At 40.2% G+C, this 24,808-nt stretch overlaps 1 protein-coding gene across 2 annotated transcripts in view; it reads right to left on the bottom strand.

The window, feature by feature from the left end:
- Positions 1-24,808, bottom strand: part of GPC6 (glypican 6) — a 450,840-nt gene that overhangs the window by 303,170 nt on the left and 122,862 nt on the right. For both annotated transcript variants that reach the window (XM_018555360.1, XM_018555361.1), the window contains exon 2: positions 5,541-5,699. In XM_018555360.1, the coding sequence (XP_018410862.1) occupies positions 5,541-5,699 (159 nt within the window). The remainder of the gene's footprint in view (positions 1-5,540; positions 5,700-24,808) is intronic.

Here is a 24,808-nt window from a genome sequence, read left to right as displayed (position 1 = left end):
ATTTTAGTGCAAACAAGCACAATATAATTTACAAGTTTTTTTTTAAATATACAAAATATAAAAGATGAAACTGTGTCAAGTGATTAGATGCCAAATATACAAAGTCTTAAAATTGTGTGCATCTGCAAAAGTGAAACACTGTGATACCCATAACTGTCAACTGGTGACATTTTGAAAGCCTTTACAGGTCATCAATTTATAGTTTACTGCAAATGATCACTCTAATAATTCCTCTCACTCTGGCATGTATACCCAGTATGTGTTGCACAACATACTGTACATGTGTGTCCTACATGTGAAGGAGATGGGGGCTTAACTTTTCTTTTCTTTTTTATGTATTTTATTACATTTCAAATTCAATTTTCTGCTCACAATCCCCTTTTCCAATAATAATTTGCTGTTGACGGGTCCTTTCTAATGTCTTCCAAAGTACTTTGGGGTCAGAGTTTTCCCTATCTGCTTTTCACCTGCCCACATAAGAGATGAGGGTATGGATGTTCCTTCATCTATGTCCGTTGTCCATCCTGATGTGGCTTTTTTCAGTCTAGAGTTCATAGGAGAAGAAAATGAGGCTAGGGACCTGGGGGGCGGGGGAGGGGGGCGAATGACTTAGGATACCTCATCAGAAGAAATTATCATTGCTACATAACAGCTGACCGCCTACAGAACAAAATATTACTGCCCCGCTGTAATATTTACTTGGTAGCAGTAAATGGGTTAATAGTGGCACATAAAAGAGGTCAAAATCACCTTGTTAGCATTTGCAACAGTAAAATGTTACAGTTCCCATTACATCATCAGCAGCCTAAGATTGAAGGGTGTGGAAGTGGGGGTTATCCAGTGATTTCCTGTGCTAACAGAAAGTGCTGAAAGGTACTAACAAATTACAACTCCCAGCATTCATAAGGTTTTTTTTGTTTTTTTTTTACTATACTGGGATGTGTTTATGGGAGGCTGCCGGGCAGCCCTGTGGGTGTGCTACATGTTAATTGAGATATTGTGTTCCATGCCCCTTATATTTCGTTTTATTGCATACAAATGTATTATCTCTGAAGCTCTGAAGATGCTGAGGATCTACAGCTGAATGATACATAAATAAGTTACATTTTTGTTAATATGGCTCAGATACTTGAATGCATTTTAAAGATTTGACTCTTGAGTTTAGAGTCACTTTAATAACAAAGCTCCTCCATGCAAAAAAAAGTCAGTTAGTAGACTGCAAATACTATCAAGGAAATATCGTAACTCTTTAAATATGAGAAGAACTAATTTAGCATTTTTTTATAATTTTGCCACAATTTGTAACAGGTTCCAGTGGAACCTAATTGAGAATGCCCTTTGTAGTATTTCTTGGATAGCCATGTGTTAATCTATAGGCAGTGCAAATAGTTACATTTACATGACTCATCCCATGTGGTTTACCAAGAATCTTGCCTGGCTGGAGAATAAAGCAAGCTCCTGGGGTATATGGCTTAATTACTTATGTCATTCACTACACCCTTCTGGCCACGCTGCTGTCAGCTGTGAGTCATAGGTGCTTCACTGTTCTCACAGAGAAATCATTCCAGAAACCAATAAACACACTAGACTTCAGCTTCCAATGAACATTCAAAAGATAAGGATTCCAACAATTATAACTATTTATTTCAAAAGGCAGCAGTGTCCAGATCTAAACCATTCAGTGGATATACTGTATTCCCGGATTCATTATAAACACAAAACATTCATCTTACTCTGTAAAGCTGGCCATACGCCTTACAACCATCGCACGACTTTCGTTGTGCGATGGTTGTAAGGTAATTAAAATCTCGTACAATCTGCCGATCTTGGATAGGCAGATCGTACTTGCGATCATCGCAAGCCCTCCCCGCTGAGGGGAGGGCTTCCGATGATTCCAATGCTGAGTGGGCAGTGTGCGCTTGCGCACAACAGGCACATTTGGCATTTGTCTTCCGAGCACGGCACTAACCCGCCGAAAATCTTACGATTTTCGGCAGGTTTTCAAGCGTGCTGGGAAGACAAAAGACGTGCAACCGTACAGTAGAAAGCATGCAAAAGCTGGATACTCAATTGTAATTATTGCATTGTTTTGTATTGTATTTATTAGTTAGGCAAACTCATATTGTTGTATTTGAGGTTTCTTCCTAGAAGTATATATAAAATAAATGTTTGAACCATTCATAGGAAGTTGTTGCAACTGTTGGATTATAAACTGTGCAGGGATATAGTTTGTTGCAAGAGGACAAGAAGAAATAAGGACTGTAAATTCAGTGGTACAAATTAGAAGTTTGAAATACATTCAATAGACATATGCAACTAACAAATTTGTCCGGCAGTCAGTTAATACACATACGGTTATGCATTGTAATGTTAATTATAAGATAGGCAGGGCCCTGCTTTTATTTCAAACAGTTTTATTGCCAAATGTGAATTAATAAAGGTGTCATTAAATATTAATAGTAGGATTGTTTAATTATATGTTAGAATAATTATCTTTAATTGGATATGGTAGCTGTAATAAAATTGCTTTCTCAGATTCAATAAAGGTAAGAACAATGAACATAAGCTTGCACAAGTGACATGTGGCAATTCCTGACTGTGCTATGCCTAAGCACAACCCTGTGAGCATAACTACCTATTTCTAAATACAGCTTTTGTGGTTCACAGGAGCAGAAAACAGGAATTTTTAAAATATATATCATTGAAAATACAAATGCATTGTTTTAAAGGAGAGTTAACATTTTATTATATTTTCAGCCAGTCAAAAAAATGTCAAAGGGATACATATTCTTACTTTTGACCTGTACTTTTGTCTTGGATACAAGTGAAATTGTAACTCCAGGTTTGAGAGATATACACTTCTCTACATGTCTAGGTGCATTCTTTACAGAAACAGTGTACAAATCACCTCCAGGCTGCTAAGGGGTATCAATGCTTTTACCCAAGATTCATATAACTTTCACACATTTTTCTAATTAAATGTTATGTAAAAACATGGGTGTTTTATTGGTGAAAGATGTATGGGTAAAAACATTGAGAAACAGACCCTGAATATTAAACATTTTGTAGTAAAAGTCAGGTTTTCTGAATCTTTGAAGATTTATGACACCACAAATATTATTTATAAATGATTATGCTATCCAGACTCTGGCAATGGTGTAAAATAACTTAATTTGACACAGATGCAATTGCAGATCATTGTGAGTAATTCATTATATTAAATCATTTATCAAATTCATAATATAATTTACTTAAATTAAAGTTAAAAATGCAAAGTATACTAAACCATAAATAAATATAGATGTAAAACAAACACTCCATAGACCAATTCTCAAACACCAATGTTCCCATTCCAAAAAGCCTTGTTCTTTTGAAATTAATGAAGTGTGTAGCCTACAGTTACTGTAAATCAGGTTAGGTAAGCTTGTTTTAAAGCCGTACTCTGTGCAAAATAACAATTTACACAACACCCTGGGTATGTAAATTATCATTAAAAAACTGTCTGTTATGTGCAGAGGGCGTAGACAAATCTTAGACGGCATGCTGCAACATAGAAACATCTTACCTTGTAGCATGCCATCTCCTGCACAGAGTTCCGAGCTTCTGAGCACTGAAGAGAGGGAAAGATCTGACCCGAGCTATATGGCACTCCGGTTGCTTTACCCACCCCTCTTCATTATCCTCCATTTACAAAATGTCTTGTATTTTTTGATAGAATACAAGACATTCTGTGATTAAAGGAGGAAAGGAGGGGGAAGAGATGTGACATCAACTCTCCTCCTCTAATCACAGCACTGTGCAGAGAGCAGAGCACTGGGAGGGACTCAGCAGACACCACCCACTAGAGGCTGTCTGCAGAAAATGACAGGAAGAGGTGGAGACAAGACCAGTCACCCAGTACAAGGAGATAAACCAGTAGTGACTGGTCTTTATTACAGGAAGCTCCAGCACAAAGGTAACATTTCACACTGGATTACTGTACAGATCTGTAATAAATAAACAAAGCACATCAAGGTTCAAGTAAGAATACACATGCCTGTTATTTAGACAATATTAGATAATCCTGGAGTTCAGCTTTAATTTACCTGAATATATGCATGCAGTTTTGCCAGACCCTTGGAGAATCATGTACTTCAAGAATCAAAGTAATAGAAAGTGATAACGTGCATCATTCCCTTTAGAATCTTCTCAGATAAATTGAAAATGTGTAATTCATTGAAAACTATTAGGCTAGAAACACATTTATGCACTGTGAAAATACATGTTTTAGCACACATTCTCAGGTAGCACTGTAACGCTTTCTGATAGTTTTCTGATTAGTACCCCAATGCATCTTGAAAACACACACATTTGAGGGCCCCACAACATGTGTGTTATATTGAAAAGGGTTCCTGTTCAATTGTTTGTGTTTAAAATGAATTGGCTGACGTAACATAACGCATGTAAAAGTGCATGCAATAGCACACTGCAAGGCACTGGACAGGTGTTAATGGGGCGTAGGACTTGCTAAATGAACCAGGTTTGCTGATCTTTAATACTGAATTAAAGCATTGTTATGTCATAGCACTGTGTATGGTTTGCTCATTAAGCACCACTGCTAGTCAGACAGAATATACATCCCTAAGATCACCCACTGATCACTGTACGTGTTTACCATTGTAAACACACTTATACATGTGCATGGATATTCATGTATGATTTTTTAAACTAGCTAAAGAACTGCTCATCCCAAATGGCAGTTCAGACTTATCTGAAACAAAAGGCCATTTAAGCTTGAAGAAGTATGCCCTACTGTGTCTGCTAATACATTCATTAACCTGGAAACCCTCCTCTTTGCACCCTTCTGTAACTGTTTTTTTTTTCTGGTGTTAAGAGCCTGATGTACTTCAGGGTAAGTCCCACCACCTACCTTCCAATGAGAGCACTCTTATTGGCCACTAAGGCGCACTCATCATGCTGAGGATGAAGGGGATTGTTGGTAGGTGAGCTTTAGCACCAACGTTGGTGAAGTCATCTTTTATAACAAAGTGAAACCATTATCAGTGCAGTCAAGTGCATCAGTGTGATGCTTTCTTTTACTTTAAACTTTTAAAAGTATAAGATAGACCCACAGGTTTGCTCTAACGCCCCTCCCCAGTAGCACATAATAACCTTTCTTTTATTTAGTCACCGGAAAAGAAGAAAATACATCCCTGCACTTTCAGGTATAGAGGAGCATGTGACTCGCTCCACTCTCTCTTATGTGACAGCGCACGTGCTTTGAAATGGCCCACTTGTCACATGGGGACGGGGAGAAAAGGGGAGCTTTATGTAAGCTTCAACAGAAGCTACCTTTCCTCACTCTTGGCACCTGAGTAAAGCGATGAGGAGTAAAGGAAATATGAGAATATGCTGCTGGTGAAAGGGACATTAAAGCCAATCGGTTGCTTTACCCTTCACCAGAAAAGCACAGGTTTGCTTCAAGTAAATCAGGCCAGACATATTAAAAAACTGTTAAAATTGCCAATTGCATTAAAAAAAACACCAATCTAACAACTTACCATCAAACTTTCTATGCCATACTGTGACTGCAGTGCGGACAAAATGGCTTGTTTCTTGTACTATATTGTCAAATTCCAGCTGACTTTGATGACTGAGTTTATCCTCCATTTCAGTTGTGCAGCATGTGTATTCCTGAGAACAGACATGCAGATGATCCCCTGAAGGAAAATTAAAGAAAAGTTTTTTGTTTATAAAAAAGAAAGGACCACAAGATTGATTATTTTGCAGTCTAAATTCATGAATCTTTCATGCTGAACATTTCTTGTTGTTAGACTGTATATTAGAAAATAACTTAAGCCAAGAAGATGAAAACAATTATAATTAAAAATTCATACAAGTGGCATAGGAAAGTTAGTTTGCAAGTGATAGCATACATTTGAAAGAAGCTCTTTATTCTTTCTGTTTTATTTTGTTTTTCATGGTAGCATTTTCTAATGGAAACTGCAACTATTACATCTCTCCAAATGGACCATAATATGCAATGCAAGTAACATAATGACAAACATTCTTGTCAAGAGCTGACTACCTATAACTTCTAATAAGTAAGCAGGTCAATACAGATAAAATAAATATACAAATTAAAATTAAATATACACATAAATCTATTAGAAGATTCATAATAATGCCCAGCAAAAAGAAGAATTGCGTAGACATTGCCACATAAAACATACAGACTACAAGAGACAGTACTGTATTGTCTCTTAGTTAACTATGCCCATCCACCCTGTAAAAACGTATTCATCCACAATACAATCACAAAACTCAAAAAGTGTCTAGGATGTATCTCCTATGTCCTCCTCCTCTACTCCTGCTGCTGCTCCCTTGATACAAACACCAGCAATTCCTGGCTTTCAAAATGATAACCAGGAATAGATATGTATTATATAGCAGGAGTGGCTGTCAAAATGCAGCCACTCATTTAAGTAATGCAATATAACAATGTATTGTTTAATCGTATTGACTATAGTATTTAATTCATATGTGAACTTTGATCTGCATATGACATCAGTTAACCACTGGAAGACAAGGGTGTTAAAACCCCTTCCTGGCCAGGCCATTTTTCAGTATTTAGCGCTGCAGTACTTTGACAATTATTCCGTCATGCAACGCTGTTTCTCTGTGAAATGTTATAAAACATTTATTATCACCCCAAATTTTTGGTAAAACATAAAAGACGGGGTCACGTTGGGTAAATAGACACCAAACATATCAAGTCTTAAAATTGTGCGCGCCCACGAAATCGCAGAAAACGACCATACCCAACATTGGCCATAGGCGACGCTTTAAAAGTTTTTACCGCTCATCAGTTTAGTGTTATCAGTGACCCTAAAATTATTGCTCTCACTCACACGTTCGTGGCTATATATAACATGTGCGGCACAATAGGCGGAATTGTTGTTTTCGTACGTTGGCGCATCCGACGCATCTTTGCGCGTGTATGTGGGGGGCGGGGGACTTTAACATTTTTTGTGTCATTGTACATTTTTTTTATTTGTGACACTTTTTTTAAGCTTCTTCATTTTTTTATTATTTCATTTTTGTATACTTTTTTTTTTTACACTTAACTTTATTCCTATCACATAGGGGACTAAGAAACCCCCTATGTGATAGCCAATTCCCATAACAGGTCCTCTTTATGGAGACATCAGATGTCTCAAAGACCCCTAATGTCACCTAGGGACCCCAAAAGAAGATGATGAAGCAGAGATCTGCTTCACCATCGTCTCTCCGGCATCTTTACCGGAGAGTGACAGAGGAATGCGGAAGTGATGTAACATACATCACTTCCTGCATTTGGGGACCGGAGAGGGAGTTTGTGTACTGATCTCACTTTGATCTCCACTGACAGTCACCGTGCTGGTCTCAGCAGCACTGGGCACAGCAGATCTCGGGACCGGCGGCGATGGAGATGGCGACGCACACCCGCACCTAGTACAAGCGATCGGGCATCTCTAGAGACGCCTGATTGCTTGAATATAAACAGCCATCGCTGGCTGTTTAAATTTCTGACAGTTTCCCCACTCGTGTGTGCGCTGTGTGGGGGGAGGGGAAGGACGTCTTAAGACGCCCTCCCGCTCCTATAAGGCTTCCGTCCGGCTGTCCAGGAATGTCCATGGACGGGAAGTGGTTAAAGAAACCTTACAAGTAAAACATTTTTTTAAATAAATATATTCTATTTAACCTCTCATAAACCCTTAGTTAACCCTAATTAGCCTAATTATCTCCTGCTTCCCCTTAACTCTTTTTTTTCTGCTCATTTTTTATTTCTTTTTTTATTTACATCAGGAAAATCACTTCTTGATTATCCAGTATATTTTTGTGTAGGTCTGTCCCATCTGCATAGAATTGCACAATTGAAAGATCAAGGGAACCATGATTCATGAAATGTAAAACAGCCTGCGTACTAGACAAAGGTCAGAAGTACCCCTTTGGGTACCTGTATCACTGTGATTTAACACACCAGGGTTCCCTCCTAAACTAACGTGTCACTTTTGGCAGAAGTTGACCTTTAAAGCACTACTATCTATTCTTTTTGCAGTACACATTTAACCCTTCACTGCCGCTGACATAAGACAGAAGGTGGTGGCAGCACCAATCTGTATGCAGTCCGTTTGCATTTTGACAGCCAGCTGCCAGCCTCCTGATCACATGCACGGTAATATGCTCCCACGTGCCATGTGTCCTGGGCACATGGGTCCTTCCTGGGTGTCCAGAACCTCCATGTCAGGTGTCAGAATGGAGAGTGAAGAGAGATGAGTTAACATCTGTTTGCTATTCTCCTCTATGAAAAATGAACCTGGAAGCTACAAGCTCTGATCACTTCCAGGTTCAACGTTGTTATTCCCAGTACTCTGTGGCCAGGGAATAAACTAATTACACATGATCTGTGCTTGTGTATCAGTGTTGGTTGTGCCTGCATACAAAAATGATGATGGCACCACACATAATAGGTATAGGGAGTTGTTTCCTCAGCAAAGAGTCCTGTAAGGTATTTGCACACAATACCAGGCATACCTCCGTGTAGCAAAACGTATCCTGTATTCCTTACTTCTACTGTGCCACTAACAAGCAGAAATACCTTTCCTGAACACTAGAATGCAAATCAAAGTCACACGTTTGCAAACATCAATCTACAGAAAACCCACAGACTGTCCCACATACCTCAGACATGATAGCTTTTATCCCTGGCACATCAAATAATCTGTCTTCTATAGTCAGGCTATAATGTACAACTGGATCAGTTCAGACACCAATGACAGAAATGCCCAAATTAAACAGCTCAGGTGGGATTTCATTAAACATGGATATAACCCAGTGACAACAAACAACAGATCAGGAAAACAATTAGCATCCCCAGAATCTGTTTTTTTACACCATAAACAGACAGAAAAGGAGAATGGTGTCCTATTGGTGGTCACCTACATTCCATATCTAGAAGGTCTAAGCAAGATTGCATAAGAGCCCCAGCCCCTTCTGCAATTACATGCAGCTAGGGACAGATGAGTGGCTGTTTTCAGAGCCGCTCATCTGTCCCTAACTGCAGGTATTCACTTCATGCCCAAATATATGTGGACAGCTTCAGAGCCTTTTAGCCTATCATTGCTTTGTACAGTCTGATTGGCCACATCTAATCGATAACACCTCAGAAATACACTGATCTAGGTGTTTAGGGCCACAAATGGTCATATTATCCTTTACAATAGCCTTTACGACTTAGGCCCCGTTCACATATAGCGACTTATCGCGTGATTTCCGCCGCGATATCGCGCATTTTTGCCGCGCGATATCGCGAGAAGTCGCCGGCCAATGCTATTCAATGGAGCTGTCTTAACCCCATGTCGCGCATCGCTTGTCGCGGTCGCTTCTACCGGACTCTTTTTTCGGCGGATTTTGCGCGATTTTGCTTTTTTCCTATGGAGCCCGACGGAGAAGGTTGCGCTACCGTCACTGGATCATCGCTGGAACGTCGCCCGGAAAGTCGCGCTATCCCGGCCGCTGCAAAGGTATGTCGCTATATGTGAACGGGGCCTAAATTGTGTAAAAAATAGCTGCATTTTCAAAAAAAATATTTATATATCTGCTTCTCCGTGCATCTATCTTCTGGAGCTTTTAGCCATAATGTGCTAGTATGCACTAGTGATGGGCCGAACACCCCCGTGTTCAGTTCGAATTCGAACTTTAGAACATGGAAAAAGTTTTAATTTGAACACAAACTCAATGCAGGTCTATGGGGCTAGAACTTTGAAAATCAATTGTCCCCATTTTGAAGGCTTATATGCAAGTTACTGGCCATAAAAAGTGTATGGAGATTCGGGTACTGTCCTGGGGACATGTATCAATGACAATTTTTTTTTTAAATACAGTTTTTAAAGGAGCAGTGATGTTACTATCACTTAAAGTTAAACAATAAAAATGAAAAATTCCTTTAAATATCATGCCTGGGGGGTCCCCTTAAACTGCCTGGAAAGTGGCACATCTGTACAATCTATAGAACCTTCTGCAACAAAAATGACATTTCTAAAGAAAAAAAATAATGACACTTAAAAAAAAAGCATGCAGTTCTCCCTCCCAAACAATACCAGACCCTTTAGGTCTGGTAGGAATGTTAGGCGGGACCCCATTTAAAAAAAAACAAGCGTGGGGTTTCCCCTAAAAGTCATACCAGACCCTTAAGGTCTGGTAGGAATTTTAGGAGGGACCCCATGTAAAAAAAAAAAAGTATGGCGGGTTCCCCCTCAAAGTCATACCAGGCACTTAAGGTCTGGTAGGAATTTTAAGGAGGAACCCCATGCCCAAAAATGGGGGGGGGGGGAAGGTTGGGTCCCCCCTAAAATTCCATACCAGACCCTTGATCCGAGCACAGGCCTGGCAGGGCAGGAAAGAGGGGGGCGAGTGGGCGGCCCCCTTCCCTCCCATACCAGGCCACATGCCCTTGGCACTGGGAGGGTGCTTTTCCAGGGTTGCCCCTGGGAAAGCACCTTGTTCCCATGCCGATTGGGACATCCCGATGCAGACAAGGGCCTCTTTCCCACAAGCCCTGGGGCGTTGGTTGTGGGGGGTACGGGCAGGGGGCTTATTCACATGAGGGTACCCCTTTAATAATGGGGCACCCAGATCCCGACCCCCTCCCCTGCGAATGAGTAAGAGGTACCCATTCACTTAAGTGTTAAAATAAATGTAAATAAAAAGTCCAGACTTTTATTAAAAAATCCTTGAATTGAAATAAAAACACAACAAATGCTTTTGACAAGTCCTTTATTGTAAAAGAAAATGGATCCACCAACGTAACCCAGGGTCAATCATGACGTCCAGCATTGTCCACGATGACGATGAAATGTCCACTCGACGAAATAAAAAATAAAAGAAACAATAAATAGACATCATTTTTTAAAATGTTGCCCGCGGACCCGTCCACTTGCGACGAACTCCCACCGCAGAATGGCATTTAGACAGATGCCGGCAAAATATAAACAATTGGGCAGAGCTAGCAGTGACAGCTAGCTCCACCCAACTGTTTACGGTTGTGCAGCATCTGACAGGTGAACCATGATTGGTTGATTGGATCATCATGACTTTGCCCAATCATGGCTCCTACAGAGTACTGTGCCCTGATTGGGTAAAGTCTCGCACCTGACATGTGGTGCACAGTGCCTTGTGGGGAGCTCAGTGGGCGAACAGCCCACCGAACGGCCCAACAGTTCCTGTGTTCGCCGAACACACAACAGCCGATATTCGAGTCAAATTCAGGCACATCTTTCCTTCCTCAGCGGCATTTCCCAATCTTCTTCCTGGTTTCGAGTCTTCAGCTGATTGATTGGCAGGGCCCCAATGACGTAGCTCCTGCACATGCGCACAGGAGTTACTTCATCTCGGCATGCTGGGTCTGTGCACTGAGAACAGAAAAAATAATTTCTGAATGGCAGCAGAAGCTTTTATAGGAGAAGACACTTAAACAGTCTCTTCAGTAAAGGAAAGCCTGCAGACTGGCAGTTTTTTTTCTTTTACTACTTTACTTCCACTTTAAGTTAGCCAATGAAGGGTGTTACTTTACAACAAACTTTAATCGATGGCTAACACAGTACAATTCCCTTTTACTTTAGAAAAATTAAAAAAATAATGACATGGAAAAAACATGCATCTAACAACATACAGTTACAAACTTATCACATTACAATATTTTACATGTCATTATATCAAGCGGGGGAAAAAGAAAACTCTAATTGTATATCCTTTTGATAAGATAGTTTAATATTTTTTCACAGTTTGTGCTATATAATCAATATTGCATGAGAAAAATTCCCCAAAGAATTCAAAAGGTTTGTTATCAAAAAATATTTTTTTTTTCTATAAATATCTATTTCACCAACTATAAAAAACACAACCAAAATACATATATCAAAAACAATACTAAAGCCTGTGGACCTGTTCTATGCAGATTTGTGTTAGCACAGATACCTATCGTCCAGATTAAGGGCCCTGTCACACATCAAGAGTGCGTCCGGCCTCTGGAACGCAACCCGGCCAACTCAATTTGTTTTGGGGCGGGAGAGGGCGTGGAGGTGCATTGAACTCAATGACACAGTAGCCACGCCCTCTGTAGGCGGTGCGATGACTGGCACCTGAACGCGTGGCACATTTGTGCTAGCATTCAGGTCCAGTGCGATCTGCAAAAAATGCTGCATGCACTATTTTTTGCAGATCGCACTGTACTGGAACGCAGGCACGCGTTCGGGTGCCGACGAGTGCACCGCGTGGCTGCGGTGCCATTGAGTTTAATGCACGGCCACACCCCCTCCCGCCTCAAAACAAAGTGAGCCAGCCGGGTTGCGTTCCAGTGCGTTCCAGAGGCCGAATGCACTGGAACGCACTCTTTATGGTGTGACTGGGCCCTAACTCTTCATTAGTTGCTCAGATAAGACTGCATAGATTGAAACTGGGAGCTGGTAATCAAGTGTTCAACTGTGTCATCAATCACTAGCATGCTGGAGTTCATTCTGGGGTTTGCAGTTATAGCCTTATGTATCAACATTGTATGTATTCCTTGTTGTTTCTTTCTATGCACACACAGGACAAAACAGTGTTACCAAGCAGAATTTTCAAAACACCAGTACAATATTCATTTTTCTGTCCCGTCATTAATCTGCTTATAGTGTTCAAAAAAGAACTGGATTAGTTCAGATAAGGATTCTGAGTGTGCACAGACGTATTCTCCGTGGGTCTCAGCAGCTGAAGCAGTTGATTTTCTCCTCTAAGCCGTTTGGCTATATCTCCAAGATAGAGTCCACTTGCTTCAGAGCAGCCACACACACCCAGACCTCTCTCTGTGGCTGGGTGTGTGTGGCTGCTCTGAAGCAAGTGGACTCTATCTTGGAGATATAGCCAAACGGCTTAGAGGAGAAAATCAACTGCTTCAGCTGCTGAGACCCGCGGAGAATACGTCTGTGCTAAAACCTAATCCCGGCACCACTCACTAAAAGTTTTCTACCAACTTCACTCTGGTGAGTACCCACCCGAGAGGGACAGTTCGGAACAATTCGAAGCACATTGCTGTTTTTGCACATTTGTACATTTGCACACGGAACCTACCGTTCACCTGTTACCTGAGAGGGACAGTTTGGATCAATCTCAAGTACACTGCTACTTTTGCACATTTTTATATTTGCACATGGAAACCACCTTTCACTTGGATTTTTTAAGCATTGGACACTGATTTTGACGTTTTAAACATTGTTCGTTTATTTATTCCATCGGAATGAATTTTAGTTGTTCTAATTGTTTTTTGTATTTTGGTTAGACTGGTTTTATTTATACTTGTTTATGAAGCTAGTCCTGCTTTATACTTATATATTAGCTTCCATACTGACCTCGCCAGTATCAATTATAGATTATTCTTTGGCTCATACAGCTACCTTTAGCGCTTTGTTTCTTTTGATCATACAAGGATTCTGAGTGCCCTGTGGTGTCTTCAAAACAGAACACCCCTATTGCATCAGATTTTTTATCTTATATCCTCAATATGCCACTTTTAATATCCAAGCAACTTTAGTACGTGTTTTTCACATCTTGTAATATTCAAAAGGCAAGCATGGGGCACTATAATAAACGTTTAAAAAAAAACAACTACAAAATGAACACAAGATATGCTGTTATTGTTTATTTGTTATTCCTCAACATATGATGTTCATCCACAAGTGAATATTGTGCTGGTGTTTTGGTGTATTTTGGTTGTGTTTTTTATTGTTGGTGAAATAGGTTCTTATAGCAATAAATGATATTTTTTGATAACAAATTATCTTTTTCACAGTCATTAGTGCTTTCTTGCAATATTTTTCATGGTAGTGTTATTAGCCAGCCACAGAAGAAAATATTCAATCATATTTTGATACATATACACAACCATAGTAGGGTAGAGATAAAAAGTAGCAGAAAGGAACTTCTACCAAACTAACACAAGTTGTAATTCTGTTGTACACTTGGCAGCCATAAAACTATTCTGAAGAAAAGCTCAGCAATAGTCTATATTTCTTTCATGAGAACTTTCTTTACCCACTTCCCAAGAAGGAGCACTGGAAAGGTCAACAAATTCCCTGCAAATGTATCAGCAACTGTGATCCAGTGAACCAACAATGTATTTCACTAGACATGTAGATCAATTACACACGCTTGCAAGCACAAAAGCTGCAATAGTGTCTATATGAAATCAGGTATATTTATATAGTTCTTTGAAAATATTTTTTTAGTCTAATGATATGTAGCTAGCTAAAGAGTTTCTACAAGGCATGTTTATGCATCTACAAATTGCTGATGTGCCGTGATCATCAGCAGTTGCATTGGATACTGAAACTGGGCATTTTGTAGCTAGTTTAAAATGCTGCAAAAAAACCTCCCAAAACACTTTCCTGGACTGCAGTTGATTTTTTTCCGGGCAAAACACATACTAAGGGGAACAATTCTGTACTGCTATAAATTGCTGTTACAAATTGAGACATAGCCCTCCCAATCCAAGCAACAGTATGAGGCTTACATATGAAAAGTGTGCCAAACATTCAGCTTCACTTCTGCAAAGTACAAAAGGAAAACAATCTGATTGTTTTCTTTGGTTAACACAAAATTTCATGTCAGCCCACTTTTCTGTACTAAAAAGGAGGGGCTACCATTGCTGGTCACCTTCTGTAAATGTTAGCTGCTTTGCTGCCACAATTGTCAATATTTTAATAGTTTACTGATCCAGAACAAATATTTAAATAAGAAAAGTCATAGAGAGGTCAGAAAGCCAGATTTGGATGCTCGTTCTGGGACTTCAATGACAACCAGGCAATGTGTATTTTTTAGAGGAGAAGTTTACAAATTGCAGCCTGCATAATCCTGTAGTAAAGGTTTTCTATGGAATCTGTGTGAGAACAAGCAGTTGAAAGACAAGAACCAACAGTGATTAGGTGACCTCTGTCCCCGTAACTCAAGCTGCAGTTTTAGACTCTAATAAAACAATGAAATATATTTTCCTAACTGTACAGTTATATCAATTTAAGATTCTCGATTCAGAAACATGAACAATCTAGTCATGACTTGCTCACTTTTAAATATCAATAAAAATAGATGGCAGTAGTCATTAGGAATGAAGCCAGCTGTTAAAAAAATCTTTCTTTTATCCAGTGTACATTTAAACAAACAAAATAGTATCCTATGTAGCACTGCATTCATTTCATCTTGTAATTTCTGAATGCACATTTATATTGTTTGAAATATTACAAAACACATCATGCAAGAGGCACTATATGTGTAGTTGTTTGTCTGATCGAACATTGCTGACATTTAAGTCAATGAAATAGAAACAGCACAATTATACTTGCTTTACAATGGTCTACCTGCTTGTTAAATGCCACTAAGTTTTCTGAAAGCTGCTGGAGAAATAATTCTTCCTCATGTAAGTTGAAATGCAGTTCATGGGTGTTGTGAATGTTCGTTTAGTGGTTCCATACCCTTGAGTCACAAATATATGCAAAAATAGTCAGCAGACCTAAATACCATCTTAGAGCTAGGCCCTTGTTCTCAAGCCTTGTTTTCAAGCCTTAGAAACCAATTATAAACCTAGTATATTGCTGGTATTTGGTGCCCTATTGCCTGGCACACATTGCCTCAGGTCATACAAGGAAGTGTTTCCACAGCTGTTCTGACCCAGGAATTTATAGTAGTACATGGTGGACCTGTTTGATAGTACAATATTTATAGACATAAGCTTACAAAATGCTCAGACCACTGCTAAGCACTACTGCCCCTAAGAATCTCAAGCTAGAAAGTCTTTCAAAATATCAATTTAAATTTATGATTATGGTTTAACAGACACAAAACAAACTATAGCGAAAGCTTATATATCAGATTCTATCTCGATGACTGAAGTTAACTCCAGAATTTATTGGATACTCTCAAATGAAAACGTAGGAAACGAGATACTATACCCATATTTAAGAAGGTATTGGACCCATGTGTCATCCACTTCTTACTGGCGACCTTCGATTGTCACTTAATAGACCTATGATTGCCACATACAGCCTAAATGCATGGTTCACGGCACTCTAGCAAAGCTCTGGGACACCCGCCCATCCCCTATCCTCTTCCATATGCTTTCTCCCCCTTACTGCACACATGTCAATCACAATAATTATGTTCTCTAAACACCTGGTTCTGTACTTCAGATAACATTTTGGCCACCAAATTTCTCTCTGTGGGAATTCTGTACCGTTATTTTGTTGGCTATAATGCATGCACTGCTGTAACCTTGTGATGTTTGGAACCAGTTACGTTTATGCTACATTCTGTACCTTTTCAAACTTGAAAGTATTAATAAAAATTGAACTAGATGGCAATTCCTTTTTTTTAGCTATTCATACATTTTAAGAGTCTATTGTCATTGTAGGCAAAGCAAAGCAAATCCAGAAAGTTTCCAAAGATAAATTCAAAAAACAATTATAGCAAAATGTAACATATATGGATAACAAAAGATAGATGCTTGAAGTTGGAAATAACCTTTAAACCATAGACTATAACATTGTGAGATGCTGATTTTAAGTATATAAAGTGAATCATTATAATATTGTTTAGATTTGAAAGGGAATGCCCATTGACATCTCATCATGGCTCCTGTTGAAGTGATAATGGTTTTACCAAACTACCTTCTGTAGTCAACATTGTGGTAAAGATAAATAAAAACAGTTGAAGGCAATGGTTTTCATACATAAGATTGTCTCATTTTCTGACCACTCTGAAAATGTAATTTTTGACTTGGTATTTTTTAGCACTTGACAATGTCCCCTGGCTGTACATCAGGGAGTAGCTTTCAGTGAAGCGATTGTTAAATGGCAATTTTCTAATTTTCTAAACAAAGGTGTAGAGCAGGGGCGCCCACCATTTTTCGTCTGGATATCTACTTTTCAAATGACAAGCTCAATGAGATTTACCAACAAAAAAAGGGCGGGAGGGGGCGTGGTGCATTGAAGTCAATGGAACCACAGCCATGCCCCCCACTCGCAGTGCAATTGCCCATTGCAAGCACTATTTTTGCAGATCGCACTGGACTGGAACGCACGCACTAATGTGCCTGCATTCTGGGTGCGGGTGATCGCACAGTGGGCTGGGGGCTTGGCTGTGGTGCCATTGACTTCAATGCACCGCCATGCCCCTCCCGCCTCTGAACATAGGGAGGCGGCCGGCTTGTGTTCCAGTACGTTCTAGAGGCCGAATACTCTGGAATGCAGACTTTGTGGTGTGAACCGGCTCTCTCTCTTGGCTTTCTCTTCTCTCTCCTCGCGCTCTCCTCTCGCTGTTTCTATCTGCTGTATCTCTTCTCTCTTTATGCTGTCTCTTCTCTCACTTTCTCTGCTGTCTCTCTCTGTGCGGTCTCTTCTCTCACTTTCTCTGCTGTCTCTCTCCTGGCTTTCTTTTCTTACCTCCACTGCAGCAGCTTCCCAGGTCTCCTCTCATGCGCCGGTGTCCTGTCCTCCCACGGTGCTCGTGTGGCCGAATGAGGCAAATGTTGCACACGGAGAGAGGTGTCCCGCCCCTTCCTGTCTGCGGCGTCTGACACATTCAGCTGCACGAGCACCACGGGAGGACAGGACACATGTCAGTGAGTCGATCACGATCTACCAGTGTTCACTTTGCGATCGACTGGTAGATCGCGATCGACCGAATGGGCACCCTTGGTGTAGAGGCAATAGGCACCTATTAGAGATAAAAGATAAAACTAGCTCAACAAGCCTTGCTTCTTTAAAATGACTTTGTAGTTTCCATAATCTGTAATAGTAGGCAATGTTGTTACTATTGTTCTGTAAAATATTTACAATGATAGGAAAACAATGCATTTAAGAAAACATAATTGGTAATTAGATGAAAAGGAAACATGAGATAAACTTAAAAGAAATCACAAGTTACGATCAGAAGCATTGGGAAATGCTGTGTATGAAAATCTCTAGAGTTGGATAAAAGGGAGTTTTATCTAAATGAGGGGAATTGTTCTTTAATGTAAACAACAAAATTGATTTAATTTAGAAGAACTGATATTTCATTTTACGTAAGTAGATAGGCAATACAGTAAGCGGTATTGATCCATTTGGGAATTATATATTTTCTCATAGTTTCAAAGAGAAGCTGATTTTATACTTTTTCTTGTTGTTTCGTTTGAATTATTCAGGCTCAATAATGGACTGTTGGAAAAAAAGAGAAAATTACAGAAATGTAAACAGAAAAGCAAAAAGTCATTATAAAACAGCATAAAATTATATTAAATGTATTGTGTGTGTGCAGACCTGAGAAGCAGGACACATCAGATTGCACAAACTGCTAATGAACTCAAGAGAGAATTTCATGCATTTATCAGTAAAGTCACCAGGGCACCATATGTTGAAAGGAAAAAAAAAGAAACAAAGCAGGGTACCCTTAAGTAGTATAGGATGCTGTAAAATGGCGTTGTAGGTAACATGCATAGAATATGTTGCCAGAGCACTCTTACTTTTTGAAATGCAGATTGATATTGTAGTATAGTGTAAATTACCAGAAAATGTGACATTTTCAGAGCAATGCAATGCTCCTACCATGGCATGATTAAGGAGCTCTGCACAGCTCCAAAAAGGTCACATTTGCTTGTGAAGATGCTACAATAAAAATCTTCACTTCAAAAAGTGAAGATATGGCAACATATTCTATTTATTTTATAAGCTGTGGGCACAGAAAACATGGGACCAAGATCAACCCCATTTAAACAGTGAACACCAAATAACTAATAGATTCCAATAAATGTTCTGCTGATGATTGACAAAAACAAACAAAAGTCCACACCAGCAAAAAGCAGCCATAACACAGGCATGTGGTCAAGTGAATTCTGCCACTGTTTCAATGCAAGCACCTGGTTGGTAATTAACTATTCAAAATAAAATGCTACTCATGCCCACTAGAGTAGCTGGAAGGTTCAGTTAACGAAGGGGGTTATTCACATAAGGGTGAAGAGTTTGGAGAAGGTAGGATGAGTGAACAATCTAGGACAACATACTGTAGCTGAACTGGAAAGTTGGAGAATTTTTCCAAATGAGCTATTTTGGCCTGGATTGTTTACTTCTCCTGTCTTCTCCAAACCTTTCACCCTTTTGTGAATAGCCCTGTAAAGCTGGCCATACACCTTACAATTATCTGCAGATTTTCTGTGGTCAGATGGAAAAGGTGCAACAGATTCCTCCATCTACACTTAACTGTGTGGATGGAGTAATCTCCAGCTGGGCCAATCTGTTGCACTTTTTCCATCTGACCACAGAAAATCTGCAGATAATTGTAAGGTGTATGGGCACCTTAAGTGTTATGGTTGCTGAACCACAAGCAGCACAGGAGCACAGTCCATCCTGACAACTTGGACAAGGCATTTTATTTTACACAGGATAGAAATGGAAGGGGCACAAGTGATATGGCGCATGCGGGCCACATGTGACTGAGGTTGTTCTTTTTTTTAAATTTAAGATATGTGACAACAGGAGAGTTTGCCTTAGATTTGAAGAAGATTGGTGCTGTGCAGAAAAGAAGAGAGAACAGTCTCTACAGGCACTGAAAAGAGCAGGAATGGAAGAAAGGGTGAAAGCGGAGGAAGCCAAAGCTGTGCTGCTATGTTGTTTTTGACAGAGTGAGTGTCTGGGAGAAAAGTTAACCAACTGCTCCGCTACTGCTGAGTAATCATCAATGCACCATTTCTCTGCTTCTTGTGTTAAGGATTTTCATTTTCACATACAGTGACTGCTACAGTCATCCAAGTTACCTGCGTCTCCTCCCTGGAAGCTGCACCCTGTACCCACATATCCACATACCCACCTGTGTCCAAATTAAAACCTGTCACTAACAGCACTCCGTAAGTATTACTTTGTCCTCATTCTTAAAGGTTGTGCTTGTCTGCCTTTTGTGCTGAGGTTTCCCTGTTTCTCTTGTTCAGAAAGCTGTGCTCTCTCCAAGGATCCACCAGGTACCATCCATGGAATCAAGAGCCATCAAAATTACTTTATACCTTCTGACAAGCCCACAGACATCTGCTTCAAGACAACATTTTCTGTCAATGGGACTGGATAGAACGTGAACCTAGTAAGTGATTTTGAATATTTATTTTTCTTAGTGCTTGTGACATTGTTTTGCTTAGCAAAGTGGAAGGATCTGACTGTTATCTTAGTGTTTCTTCTGATTTATATTTTAAATAGCACAGACAGGAACAATAAAAAGGCTAAATCAAAAGTGAAGAACAGCAGTGGATAACAAAACACACAATGATTGGAGTTTAACAGTATTTTCAAGATATTAAAAAGAAAATATACCTGCTCATACTAAGAAAGTCATACTACAGCATAATAAAAAAATAAAAAAAAGTCAAGGTAAGAGTAAGGAATACATATATTGCTTGGTGTGCTGCTTTGATATTTCAATAGCCCATAAAGGTCTTGGTGACTGCAAAAATACAGCCCATAAAGAGAAATCAACTCTAAGAAAGTGTAGAGCTCAGCAAATTTTTGGAGGTATAAAACTAATTTCTTTTACAAAACTATTGATGCTGAAAAATAGTTTTTACAGTTTTGAATATAACCTACCCTTGACTGTGTCTGACCATGAAGATCCACTGTTCAGAAGAATGTTTGCAGACTCCTCAGTTGCAAAGTGATATTCATGTGGACATCATAAGTGTACAACCATAATCAATAATGCACTGGCACCAAACTGCATCAGTGCTCCTACTGATCTTGTAAGAAAGGAACAATTTACCTTGTGTCTGCATGGAACTAATAATGTCTATGTTGAAAACATTTCCATTTGCTAGTTCGGTTTCTTAAACCCTCTTCTGGCAAACTACAACTTTCAGTGCTGGAGATGCTGATCTTCACAGAAGACTGTTCTGCAAGTGCTATTTTCCATCGTGTGGACATTTTTTCAGGGAATCTAGAATTCCTTGGAAAAATTGTGTGGGCTTATCAGTAGCACAGTGTTACTATGGGAAGAATTAATAGCCTACAGAAGTTGGCTACTAACCATAGCAAGAATGTCTATGTCCTGAGCTGATTATGGCATTTTTTCAACTTAAGTGCTAAAAAGGAACTTTATAAGTTGTGTGTGGATGCAGGCTTCACTGTGATGATAATTTTCAATAATTTTTCTAAAAGTACTAAAAGAAAGACACAGCTGAAAACTTTTGTGAATTCTGTAACATGGAAAAATGTAAAACAATGGAACATGTAGCAAAGCATTGGTGTTTATGTCAAAAAGCTGAAGAATCTTGAACCACATGCCTGCCACCCAATCATATGTGGATTTGCAGAGTGGAACAAACCAGCAGTTAGGAAGAGTGAAAGAGGTAATGTGTGGTTTCCAAAACAGAATTTTAGATGCTCTTTTTGAGTGCCACAATAGCACTGTTCGCACATCTGAACAATTTTTTGCAACAAGAAAAATCAATTATTTACAAGGTGCATCCTGTTTTTCCTGAATTCTTCAAAAAGCCACTTGGCAGGTTCTGCAAGCCAAATGTCATTATTCAACATCCTGATGTATTCAACACCTAATTAGACAACCCTGCAAACTTTTAAGATCAAGGCAACTTGTTCATCGGGTTCATAACAAGACAGTTCTTGAAATCACCAGATTTGAAAATCAGAGATGTGGATGTTTTCTTTAAAGATGATATGAACGTATGATAATTGGCTGCTATTTTCAGAAGAAAATGCCATTACATGATACAGTTTAGGAACCCTAAACTGTGTTGGCCAAATTGTCCTTTCTCTCTGTGTGCTACATGACATTTTTGCACATGGTTCTGTTTAAGAGTGTTGTGATGCCGTAGGTGAGTCACTTATTACCTCGAGCTCTTTTACTGTATATGTCTTTGGTACAATTGTTAATCAAATCACTCTGCACACAATATGTGTGCCACATGTCAAGGACGTATTTAACCAGTTGACATCCGTGGTGTTAAACCCCACTCCCATCCAGGCCATTTTTCAGTATTCAGCGCTGCGGTACTTTGACTGACATTTATTCCGTCATGCAACGCTGTACTGAAATGAATTTTATACCCATTTTTGAGGACAGATAGAGCTTTTGGGGGGGGCAAAAAAACGAGCACATATAGACGATTGGCGGGCTATGGAGCCGCCGGTCGTCTATATGTGGAACACCCGGTTACGGGTGTTTGCATTGGTCAGGTCTTTTCTGCCCGTGCGTGCCCGCTAGGGGGCGCGTGCAAGCAGAAAAAAAATGCCATCTGGAGACGGCAACCCGCCAATGCTGCAGTGCCGTCCGTCCGTTTTTTTACAACGGGCGGAAGGCAAGTGGTTAAGAAGTCTATTCTCTGAAAATTGGTTTCTCTCAGTATTTTTCTTGCAGTATACATTGTTTTATTTTTTGAGGACAACAAGATGTTTGTTAACAACCAGACCTTTGTTACACAAGGACATATTCATAGGGAAGCCATCTTTACAGTGACCTAGTCAGGTTACTAAACAATCCTCCTGAAGTTCCCTGCAATAGATGAGCGGCCTGTGTCTGCTACCGTCTCTCTTTTCCAATGATGCAGCTTACTGAAGACTCTTTGGCATGCACCACTATCCCAACCAAAGAGTACTACAGAAGCTGCAGCACTGAAACAAAAGGGAGGTCAAGACATGGGCTGTCAGTGTGGTGAGTGTAAAAGCTCATCTACTGCAGGGAACTTTCAGCAGGATTTTTTGGTTGCTAATGCGAGTCCCTTTCAAAGTAAGTGAAATAATCCTACACCTAAGTTAGTTAGCATTTTATTTTCTAACAAATTTACAAGGGACATTTTTCTCTTTTTGTTGATTTACAATATGATTCATTAGGTGGGTCATTTCATTTGTCTCCTGTTGATTGCGTAAGCACTTTTCTTTCTAACCTGATTGTTAGTATCATTCACAAAACATGCTCGCATCATGTCACATGATGAGATGACAAGTGACACACTTAAGAGAAACAGTTACTGTGGCCAATTACAGTTGCATACAGAACCTTAAAATACAATGGTAAGAGATGCTGTTATAGTGCTATGTACTGCTTGAAATGCTGGAAAGTTATTCTTTTTCAAAGTTTGATGTTGATTTCAAATTTTGTGATGTCTTGAGGCAGCACTTAGAGTCACCTGGCACTTCTACATTGACCATTCTTTCCAGGCAGTGTATTACAATACTTCATAGGCATTGTTTGCTTCACATGAAAAGAGCATGACTCACTTTTGAAAAACAGTGGGGGTTATGTTTTGCAGTTTGTGATATAATGATGATGATAAATGGCCTAAGTAGTTAATTTTATTTGTCCCATGGGAAGAATTAAATGCCTGTAAGGGTTGTATTGTATTGTCCTGGGTTCAATTTGAGAGAGTTTTCTTCACTATTGTCCTGGTAGCAAAGGTTTCACTGCACAGAAAGTGAGAGAAAAAAATGCAACATGGACCCAGAACAGCAACATTGTTTGGAGGACACAGGTAGACCAAAACCCTTGTCAGTTTTTTTGATGGCTGTTTGTATTGCTGTCACCTTAGCAGTAAGTAAGGGTAAATCTCTCTAACATAGCCCCGGATAGCAATAAAACCTGACAGAATTTCTAAGGCTCCTTTCACATGGGTGTATGTCACTTCCAATCAGGAAGGGATCTGAGCAGTATGGAATGGATATCACCGTTGTGACATCCATGTCCGTCCATTTTTTTTTCCTTTTTGCAATGGAGAAAAAAAAAGAGAACTTACCAGACCCATGTTAGGACGATGGGGTGTCGGATGTAAGTTCCCTTTGAAATTGCTATTTTCCTGACTGTCATGTTGATGTAATGGTTCAAAGCTGTGGTGGTCAATTTGAAATTCATAGAGGGTCTCAAAAGTGGCCCCTGACACATCCATAGCAGTTCGCAAGGGGGCGTGGCTAACGCATGGCGCTGAGCGGCCGCACTTGAGCAGAGCTCCAGACACAGCCCGACGAAAACTGCCGTTAACCTAACCTCTATTTTGCCCAACCTGAACCACATTAAGCCCGATCATGGGGAGAAAGGGCCAAAGATCATCCGGATCGAAAAAAACATCTTCCGGCACCCTAAAGAAGTACCTAATCTCGGAGCCGCGCTCGCCTCCCGCCACCACATCGCGGCCTACCACGAGGCAGCCACCTTCGGAACGGAAGGCAGCTCTTACCGCCTCACAGCAGTCTCCAGCCGTGGACTCACCGGAATCATCCAGCGACTCTGATGCCCCCTCTCCTGCACCTATATCGGCTGATGTATCAGAGGTGATGAGAGACCTCCCAACCAAGTCTGATCTGGCCCATATGTTCCGGGTCTTGGAGTCCTCGCTCAAGCAGGACCTGTCCAACGTGCGTTCTGACCTATCTCATTTGCTGACCCGGGTGGAGGACTCCGAGACCCGACTAGACGGACACGATCGGGAACTTAGAGAGATCCGGGAATCACAACGGGTGATGGCGATAGCACACCGCTCGCTCCTATACAAGGTGGAAGATCAGGAGAATCGCAGCCGGCGAAATAATTTAAGGATCCGGGGCCTGCCGGAAGCTACCGCGGACGCGGATCTGATGGACTCTTTACAAGGTATTTTTAACTCTATACTGGGTCGTTCGGCTACTGCCCCCCTCCGCTTTGACAGAGCTCACAGGGCCTTGCGCCTGCATAATCTGTCAGATACAGCTCCTCGTGATGTCATCTGCAGATTCCACTACTTTGCGGACAAAGAAGAAGTATC

This window comes from Nanorana parkeri, unplaced genomic scaffold, assembly GCF_000935625.1.
Source record: "Nanorana parkeri isolate BGI_ZX_2015 unplaced genomic scaffold, ASM93562v1 scaffold193, whole genome shotgun sequence".
Lineage (NCBI taxonomy): Eukaryota > Metazoa > Chordata > Amphibia > Anura > Dicroglossidae > Nanorana > Nanorana parkeri.
This window is presented reverse-complemented; position numbering and strand designations above follow the sequence as displayed.